General features: G+C 38.5%; 1 protein-coding gene across 1 annotated transcript; it reads right to left on the minus strand.

Annotated features, from left to right (window-relative positions):
* Positions 1–279: 279 nt before the first annotated feature.
* LOC131033706 (coniferin beta-glucosidase) lies at positions 280–4,748 on the minus strand. Its single transcript, XM_057964981.2, has 12 exons — positions 4,591–4,748; positions 4,422–4,488; positions 4,278–4,336; positions 3,679–3,754; positions 3,533–3,604; positions 3,327–3,414; positions 2,969–3,221; positions 2,335–2,450; positions 1,886–2,138; positions 1,707–1,809; positions 999–1,106; positions 280–910 (listed from the first exon to the last, which is right to left on the minus strand). Exons 1-11 carry the CDS (start codon positions 4,720–4,722, stop codon positions 1,060–1,062), a joined length of 1,266 nt encoding a protein of 421 aa, XP_057820964.2. The 5' UTR covers positions 4,723–4,748; the 3' UTR covers positions 280–910; positions 999–1,059.
* Positions 4,749–10,566: the final 5,818 nt, after the last annotated feature.

Below are 10,566 nucleotides of genomic sequence, written 5' to 3' on the forward strand. Positions count from 1 at the left end.
AACATGGTGAGTCTGAGTTTTGTTTTACAATTTTGACAGGCCAAATATCCATAAAGAGGAGTGTAGGTGGATATTGTAAAACTAGAAGTTGGTGAACTAGGAATGAGAGGTTAATAATTATATTTGTAATATGATGAAATGTGTGTGAAAGTCGGTCATCCATCCCATCTATGATGAAGAAAACTGAATTTGTCACATAGATTATCTAATATGTACCACCCTTAACATATTATAAATCCAATTAAAAAAAAATAAAATTATTGTCACATATTAATGTTTTTTGGGCATATAATGAACCCAATCAACCACTATCTCAACTATACAAGCCGGCTCCACCATGAGGCCCTCTCCCTTATCCTGCACTGCACTTCTGCTTAAAAAACATTATTCTGGTGTGACCTGCACGACGTTGACAGTGTCTATACACTATACAGATAATATAAAATTCATATCACGCAGAATGCATTCATTATAATGGGGCCTCCAAAATGTGATGGCATCCATCTTTTATTGCTACACATAAGACAGACGAATATAAAACTAAAAAATGTACAGCATTCATTGCTGACATTTCAAGCATTCAAACTAAAGTAGGTACTGACTTCAATCAAATCTCCAAACATTAGATTTCAATCAGATATTTAAACAAAAAAAATGGTGAACGACCAATTTAAACTAAATTATTCTTCTTGTTGCTGCATTGTCTAGTTGTGGGTAAATTGTGGTGTTTTCTGTATCACTCGTATTCTTATGAAGAAACTGTTTAATCCAGTGAGCGGATAACTTGGGATATCTGTGCTGACAAAGGCTATCCACATGATAAAGCCCGAATTGAATTGTGAAACCATGCGTCCATTCAAAGTTGTCCAAAAGAGACCAAATGAAGTATCCACGGACATCTGATCCAATCCTGCAACAATCATAAAAATGGAAGTCCCACTCAACCCATATTTTTGTAAACTGAAAAACGTAAGAGAAACATCCTTTTGTAAAATTACCTGATTGCTTTTGCCAAACACTTCAAGTAATCACTGTGAAAATTTATCCTCCTTGCATCTTCTAGAGCTTCTGGCAAATTGGAGGATGCATTCTTTGATTCTGCCATGCTTATTAAAGCAAAGAATGGTTCAAGTTAGAGAATAATGTCAGCAGATGCTCTGTGCTGTCTAGTAATTAAACTGGTTAGTCACATTGTCCAGTTTAAATACTTGACATGTTAAATTTATCAGATTTTTTCAATTGTTTTCTTATATTCTGATGATGGTTTGTTCAGTGTGATTTGAAATATTAAAGCAAAAATTCATATGCCATTGAATCCAGAAAGTTATTATCAACATAATGAAAGTATCTTGAATTTACAAAACAGAATTAATTATAGTACATTAATCCCTACTATTCTATGGAGAAACCCCCATAGAATTGTAGGGTTTGGATTCAAATACAAAGCTTGATAGGAGTGACGACGAACTAATGGGGTTCATGGGGAATTAAAGGTGAAGTGCTCAAAGAATCCACTGTTTATTAAAAAATTGCTTACTCATCTTAAATCATATTAATAAATGAATCTTACTGAAAATGAAATGATTTAAAATATTCATTAAACAAGTCAATACTTAAAATACCCCGTTTAAATTCGAATCGTCCCTGTTTAAATCTCTATTTTAGATTCAAACTGTGGAAACATAGGAAATGGTGAAATTATTTACCGTTCTCTGTGATGATAATTGGAGGCCTGTTGTAGATTTCTGTCAGATACTGGACAAAATTCTGAATACCCCGAGGCACCACATATGATCCCTCCATTGCTGTCTGTGAAAATGAATAAATTGGTGAAACATAGATAGCGAAGGACCCGACCTTTGTATAACAAATATGGGACTCTTACCTGTTCTCCGATGGGAATTCCATTTCTCTCGCCAGTCAAATAAACCATGGAATCTGGGTATCTCTGTGGAAGAAGATGAGGAGAAAGATGGGGGTTACTGGTTGCGTATACAGTTATGTAGTGGTTTATGCCCATGAAATCGAATGATCCAGCAAGCTTCCCTGACTCTTCGGGACTAAATTTTGGTAGACGCGATCCCAGTTTTTCGCGCATTTCACCCGGATAATCCCCAAAAACAATTGGGTCCAGAAACCTGCACTTAACATCAAATTCCACCAGTGGGTCCAGTAAATGGTTAAGGATTGGATTTTCATGGATGGTCTTATGAATGTTATTAAAATTTTTTCATTCATTTATTTATCATGTTTATATCAAATTTCTTTATTTAAATTATATCAAAAGATTGATATGTCTTAATTTGATGTTGGAGAAGAGGTTGAAGTACCTACCATCTAATATTGAATGCCAGCATTCTATCCACAGCTGCTTGGTCATCTGGTGTATCTTCCAATGCTTCATACCATGACGAGCTAACAACAAACACAATCGACTCTCTTTGAGTTTTCTGAAAGTAACAAATGTGTAAGAATGATTGAAATTTGAATTTACTTAAGATTTGATTTGTTTGGGTGATTCACACTAATAGGTGGATTCTATTAGAATAAATAGTGTGATTTTCTATTAAACAACACTTTAAGTTTTAACTTTTTAAATGATTCAATTTGTATGGTTCAGTAGATACTATTGAAAAAGAGAGTGATTTCAGATGAACCACCTAAACAGTCAAAAATTAGGGTGATGTCTATGCAGATTTCATCTGATTAGACAGTTTTCTGTGATTTATTAAACAAATTGAAAATAAAAAACAATTCTTATAATTCTTAATTTAATTAATAATTAGCAAAAGTTTGTCTGATCAGATGAAATTTGTCCCCTGCACAGCAATTTTAAAAACTTAAAATGTGTTGTTTAAATCAAATCACACTCTTTTCTAATAAAATTGAGATTTGATTTTACATAAAAGAATACAATTTCAGATGAACCATCTAAACAAATCAAAATTTAAATCAGATCATAGAATACCTGATATTTGTTGTTATAAATATTGACTGCGGCTGCATGGCTAAGCAGAATGTGGTGTCCAGCAAGATATGGTTCAGAGAGAGAATTCCCATGGAGGCAAGTGCCAAAAGGGAAAGAACACCTTGCAGGTGGAAATCTTCCGATGGTGTAACCCAACGGGACAAACAGATTCGGCTCATTTAGCGTAGCCCAGTATCGGACTCTGTCACCAAAGGCTTCGAAGCAAACATCTGCATAAGCTTCAAAATCCTTTCTGCACAATGACAAGCAAGTAAAAAGATCTCAACTTCGGGTTAGTCATTGAAACACTTGTAGAAAAGCTACAAATTTTGTTTTCTTTCCGCTGTAAATTGCATACACTATGTGTGGACTGAGCCATCCGCCGTAGGAATCCTCAAGCGCTTTTGGAAGGTCGAAATGGAACAGAGTAACAAATGGCTCGATGCCTGCACACCCAAAAACCTCCAAATACTTTTGTTCAGTTATTTATCTAAACGCTGTCCTCTCGGAAATGTAGCTTTGAGAGCATAACCGGAACAGCTTTTTTTTTTTTTTGGCATATACCCTTTTTCAGAAGCGCATTGATCAAATTATTGTAATATTCAATCCCAGCCATGTTGATTTTTCCCCTACCATCTGCAAACATAAAATGCCAGCTTAGATATTGTCTCTTTATTTTCTAGAAAATTAGAGGAGGAGGAGGAGTATACCCGGGAAGATGCGAGACCAGGATATGGAGAATCTATACGCTTTCAATCCAAGTGAATCCACAAGCTCCATATCTTCCTGTTTTATTAATCATCAATTAAAGACAGGATTTTTACAATCTTAGTTTGAAATTTTAGATTAGATTTTGCTGGTTTTTTCTATTATTTCATCATCAGTTTAAATCGCATTCTATGATCTATATAGAATGAGACAGCAAGAGAAAAATTCACATAATCCATAATTTTATGTCTTATCAGAGTAAAACCACCCGCTTATATCTTCTGTTTTATTGATTATTCTACAATCACAATTGAATATTTCTGAACTAGATTATATGATGCTTTCTTTTGCTTTCATCAAGATTACTTCTCTTGTTATCTCACCCTGATAATAAATCATAGAATGTTCCGAAATACTGATAAAACATTAATCTAGATATTTTCAAACTACCATTTTTAGTTACAATCAGAAAATTTTGATTAAAGACCATTCTCATGATTTGTCATTTATTTTTCATCCCGGTGATAGATCTGCATCACATTGGTAACAGGGCTGTGAAAACAATATACAGAGTTTTTCAATAGATGGGTATACATAATACCGCATATCTATAATATTGATCATCTGCCACATCTCCATTGCTCCCATCGACTATTCTTCCTGAGGCACACAAACACATTTATACAAGTAACCATCACAGTGGGCATTTAGCTACTAGTAAGGAAGGAAGGAGAAGAGTGCAGACCTGGTGAATGAGAGAAGTCATCCCATACGCTAGGACCTTTACCGTCCTCGTTCCATGCACCTTCATACTGTAAGTGCATAACAAGTTTAATATTTGAAATGGGTTTCTTAACCAGGGATGGATTAGCCTTCACAGGGCAAAGTCACTGTTTTTTTTGCAGTAAATATACCTGATAGGCAGCGGAAGCTGTTCCAAATATGAAATTTGAGGGAAAATCGCTCCTTTCCAGTGCTTTTGCCCTCCAAAAAAGGGCAAAGAAGATGCAGAAAAACAACTTCTGAAGAGCTGCTGCCATTCGCATGATTATCTTTTAGCAGGAACAAAAGAATTCTATCGTACAATCCAAGGCACATTGTTAAGATGTGGATACAGATTTATTTATTTCTGTTTCATGTAATTTTTATTTATTTTCTATTGAAAGGATACCCAGGGGATTGAAAAGCGTGAAGAATATTTAGTATTTAAAGTATGGGATATGTAGCCAATTTAGAAAGGCGTGGAAGCATTTATTTGTAGACAAATTGAAATGTTTCTTATTGTAATGTTTGAGGGGCCTGGTTTTATGGACGCGTCTATTCTGGCTCGAAAACGAATTTGTTGTACCAACGACATGCATCGACATACATGTCTGCGATATGCATACCATGCCAACTTGCCGCAGCACCTGGACCCACGGTATGTGATGTGGAGTTGCCTGTGGAGTTAGTCGAGTTGTCGGTTTCACTCTTCAAGGCCCACGTGAAATTACGTGGACATGCCGGAGGACGGCCGCGGTTGGCTTCATGGTTACCAGCGGTTTATTGTGCATATCATGCACATTAAAAGCAAGTGAATGGAGAAACCGCATTCAGATGGCATTCCGGTAGGAAAAAGAGGGCATGGATTCCAAAAATTGGTACGTTCGTCACAGAAAAGACTAACATTGCGCAATTTGATGTACCTAACGCGGGAAAAGTCGCATTGAGGTTAGTTTATCATTTGCGTGATATGGTTTGGATTTTATGTTTAAAATCACTACAATTTTCATTTTTAGTTTGAAGCTATTACGGTTAGTTTATATTGCTTGATATAATACGGCTTGGAGCTATACACACATAGGTTGGTTGATATAATATGACTGTAGCGTCCTAAAATTGCGACACTTGCAATTTCGACTGCATTTGGGTCTTCACGATGGCGATGCAACACGGAACCTGAATGGAGACCCCGAAACTTGCTTATGACACCAAAAACTGCATTTTTCAGCACCCTGGCCTGATCATCCTTGCACCCTGCTGCCCCTGGAGGTGGGACCATGGCGCCCAGCGCCCTGGTCCCTGGCCCTATTTTGGGCCCGGTCTCTTATGGGGCTTCGGGTCTTTAAGTTTGCAAATTGGAAAATAATGTTTCCTGGTCGGCCTAAGGTCGGGAAAATCAGTCTATCAGCCCTAATTGACAAGTATATAAACCACATTTCCTCTCCCATTTGAGGAGGTCGGAAAAAAAAGAAAAACATATGTGAGCAAAAGGCGGAAACGATATTCAAACATTCAAGCATTCAAGCATTCAAGCATTCCTTCAAGCAATTGAGCATTCTAAGTCTCCATTCAAGGCTAAGTGTTGCATTCAAGACAAGGATTCAACCATTGAAGAGGAGATCACTTACAACATACAACATACTACATACATTACACCTTCGCATGTAAGAATACAAACATTCTTACAACAAGGTATTAGTACTTGTTTACATTACAAACATTTACATTTACAACATTCTCATTTCTTGGTTAATTCCAAAACTGGGGTTTGACCTAAAGGCAAACCCCTCATCCCTAACCCCCTAATCGTCCTCTCTTTTCTGTGTGTAGGTTGCAGGTACGCGGCTGTAATTGAAGATCTGGAATCCTTGTGCAGAGACGAACAGATCCCCCTTCGTTTCGCAGATTTTTCGGAGGACCGTGTGCACGCCGGGCGCCATCGTCCCGTCAACTTTCGCTCAAATTTGCGGAACAGCACCGTCTCAACATTTTACTGCTAAATCCAGGCCGCAGCTTCATCCCATATCCCTATCTCTGTTTATAAGCGAATCTTTCCTACTTTACATGCATTCCTAGTTCAATCTTTCTATCTACATTCTTTACAAAAGAGGGTATCCTTGATGTCACAACCCTTGAAACTCATATAGAATCCAATCTTGCATTGCGTGGGATTGGATCTTGTGGGTTTCAACCCCTCTTTTGAATGTAAAGTCTCTCCTAAGTGAAAACCATCAACCCTAGTGACTCTTCCTTCTCTCTCCTTGGAGTTGGGGAGGGGAGAACAACTAGGGTTCGATTTTTCCACTTTACAATGACTATACACACAGAGGTCGTGTTAGGGTTAGACATGTCGGCTAGGAGCTATACACACATAGGTCACTTGATATATTATAGCTATACACACAAAGGTCGTGTTAGGCTAAGACACGTCGCGGGACGCGTCTATTCTGGCTCCAAAAAAACTTACCACACGACTAACATGCGATGTTAGTCCCACCTTTTGAACCGTAGATTTTCGATTGGTGGCGTAAGGGTTAGAAGTTAACATGTTGGGCTTAATCCGCGAAGTAGCGAAACAACGAAAGTCGTAACCGACTGTGTCTATTCACGCAAAACTGCGAAAGTGCTTAAAACTATGTGTTAGTCGCAATGGTGAAAAGGTGTGTTAGTAACCATAGATTTTCGATTGGACGATTGAGATTGGGTTAGAAGCCACGAAAAATAGGTTGTGTTAGTTATAATCGCCGTTTCGTGGGTTAATAGATTGGGCTTAATCCGCAAAGTAGTGAAACGACGAAAGTCGCAACCGACTGTGTCTATTCACATGAAATTGTGAAAGCGCTTAAAACTGCGTGTTAGTCGCAATCGCCGTCCAGCGAGTGAACAGATGGTTTGACCCGTGAAGTCGCGAAATTGCGAAAGTGCATAACAACCCATGTTAGTCGCAATCGTTGTTTCGCGGTGGTAGAGAATGCATTTAACAGGTCAGGCACGAAACTCCGAAAGCACCTAACATGTCGTGTTAGTCGATATTGCCGTCTCACGGGTCAACAGATGGTATAGACCTGTGAAGTCATGAAATTGCGAAAGCGCTTGATACACTGTGTTAGTCGCAATCGCCTTTTTCACAGTGGTAGAGAATGCGTTTAAAAGGTCATGTGCGAAAGTCCAAGAGCACATAACATGCCGTGTTAGTTGATAACACCGTCTCGCAGGTCAACAGATGGTATTGACCCATGAAGTTGTGAAATTTTGAAAGCACCTAACACGCTGTGTTAGTCTCAATCGCCGTTTCGCTGTAGTAGAGAGTGTGTTTAAAAGGTCATGTGCGAAACTGCAAATGAGGACAACACGACGCGTTAGTCGCCATCGCCATCTTACTGGTCAACAAATGTTATTGACTCGTGAAGTAGCGAAATTCCGAAAGCGCACAAACACTGTGCTAGTCGCAATCGCTGCTTCGTGGTAATAGAGAATGTGTTTAACAAGGTATGCACGAAAGTGCAAAATCACCTTACACGGTGTGTTAGTCGCAATCGCTGTCTCACGGGTCAACATATGGCATTGACCCGTGAAGTCGTGAAATTGCGAAAGCATATTACACGTCGTGTTAGCCTTCATCGCTGCTCCGCGATAGTAGAGAATGCATTGAAGAGGTCATGTGCAAAATTACGAAAGCGCATAACGCGCCGTGTTAGTCGATATCGCAATCGGCTTAATGAAATTTAGTTTTCTATTAGCTGTGTGCATAGGATGAATCCAAGGTCTTCATAGGAGAAGATTATATGTGAGGGTATAGGGGACATGGATAGGTGTAAGTAAAATATTGAGACCTACCTTAATAGGCAAGGTTATTGTACCTAGCGATTATCTACCAACATTATCAAAGCCACAAATAGATAGAAAATAAGGTTGAATAATATAAGTATCCATAATGATTTTACACTTACAACTCGCCTTCTGAACAAATTCAATCATATTTGATGTTAAACTGTTAGTTGCAAAAACTTATTCGTGCGTTTGAGCAAAAACTCCTTTCAGAGATAATACAATATTTGAAAAGGCCACTGATATTGTTAATTTTTTTCCACATATACAATATTTCACAATAAAGTTCTATGAATACGTCAACACATATTATCTATTCTTCATATTTGTATCAATAGCTATAAGTTGTGCCATTTACAAATTATATTAGGATCATGGTGTGTATTTATTGATTGGTGAGGCTTCATGAAAAGTGTTTTGTTTGTCGAGTAGGATCCAATGCTTGAAAATACAATTATAGCCAACCAAACTAAATACCACCATGCTACCCTCAATCCTATCTACCCTAAACAATGTTCCATCATTCTTGTATCCTATACCCTATACCTAGATGGGAGAGAGAGGGGATACATACATACAGGGGCATAGAGAGAGGTGCCTAATGAGACATAGATGGAGTGGTATAGAGGTGGAGAGAGGAGGGATAAACCTAGAGAGGAAAGAGAGGGAGAGAGAGGCTAGGAGGAAGAGGTGACGAACAAGACAATGGAGAGAGGGGAGAGAGAGAGAGAGAATGAGAGAGTAGGGGATGCAGATATATATGAGGGTAACAAAGGGGGAGATAGAGAGGGAGGGAGAGACCATGGTTCATGGAGAGAGAGAGGTGAGAGAGAAGTGAGAGAGAGAGGAAGATGGAGAGATAGAGGGAGGAATCAATACAACCACTACCCTCAATCCTATGTTCCCTAAACTATGTATCATCAATCTTATACCTTATATCGTAAATCTTATATCCTACAACCTATTATCTAAATACTATATTGGGGAGCCAGAGGTTATGACTGGAGAGGGGAGGGAGAGAGAAGAGGAGAGGGAAGAATAAAGAGAAAGATAGATCTATGAAGATAGGGAGAGGTGGGTAGGGAGTGATTGAGAGACCTAGAGAGGGAAGAGGTAGATAGATGAGGGGGAGAGCGAAGAAAATAAGAGAGAAAAATAGGTATGGAGAGAGAGGTTGGGAGGGATAGGTAGTGATCAAGAGAACAAAAAGAGAGTGGAGAGAAACAATAGGAGGAGAAGAGAGATGGAGCCCGGGGGAAGGAAGGATAGATATGGAGATAAGGAGGGAAGGTGAGAGAGAGAGGTTGGGAGGGATAGGTAGTGATCAAGAGAACAAAGAGAGAGTGGAGAGAAACAATAGGAGGAGAAGAGAGATGGAGGTGGGGAAGGAAGGATAGATATGGATATAAGGAGGGAAGGTGAGAGAGAGAGAGTATAGGAGAGACCTAGAGAGGGGAGAGAGAGAAGAAATAGAGAGAAGAAAGGGAGAGTAATAAGTCTAGAGTTTCTGGAAGATAAAGAGGTGATAGGAGAGATAAACGAAGGAGAAAGTTTATAAAGGGAGATGGGTAAGGGGTGATGGAGAGAGAGGTGGAGAGGAAGGGAGAGAATTAGAGAGGGGATAATATACCATCCTAATAATGTGGGATTATCATTTTACTCACTAATAACTTACAAAGCTAGCTAGAAACACGGGGTTCCTTGCGTACACACCCCATATTTCCAAAAAGAATGATAAATCCCAAGTCATTTCTACTCAAATTCATTGCCAAATGTTATCTTATATTTAAATGTTCTAGTTTTCCTTTTTTCTTGATGAGTCAATTAGATTGTGAGATCTAAATTTTATAATTATTTTGATGTAAGGCATTAGTTATGTGGTAAAAAAGTTTGACTTGGGTCCTCATTATCCTCCTCTTGTTTTTTTTTTCTTTCTTAGCTAATCCCTAAGTTACTATCATTAGAATTCTTGATTTGAGTGTTTAATTAGACTTTTTTATGTTATGTTACTATCATTCTATAGTGTTGTAAATTGTAATCCTTTACAAGATTCACACTCTACTTGGGCCCCTACTTTAGTATGCCTTCTCTTGGATCATTTTAAGCCTATTTGGGCCCTATCCTATCCTACTATTGTCATATACTAATTTTGAGACTATATCCTATGTTCTGGATCTTGATACTATACCACCCCTTTCTCTTGTCAATGTTTTAGAGGACTATGGTGCTCAAAACCCTAGTCTGAGTGGACTAGGGTTCCCAAGACCCTAGTCCCTCCAAAAGGGGCCTCAATTCAAATG

Source organism: Cryptomeria japonica, chromosome 3, assembly GCF_030272615.1.
Source record: "Cryptomeria japonica chromosome 3, Sugi_1.0, whole genome shotgun sequence".
NCBI lineage: Eukaryota > Viridiplantae > Streptophyta > Pinopsida > Cupressales > Cupressaceae > Cryptomeria > Cryptomeria japonica.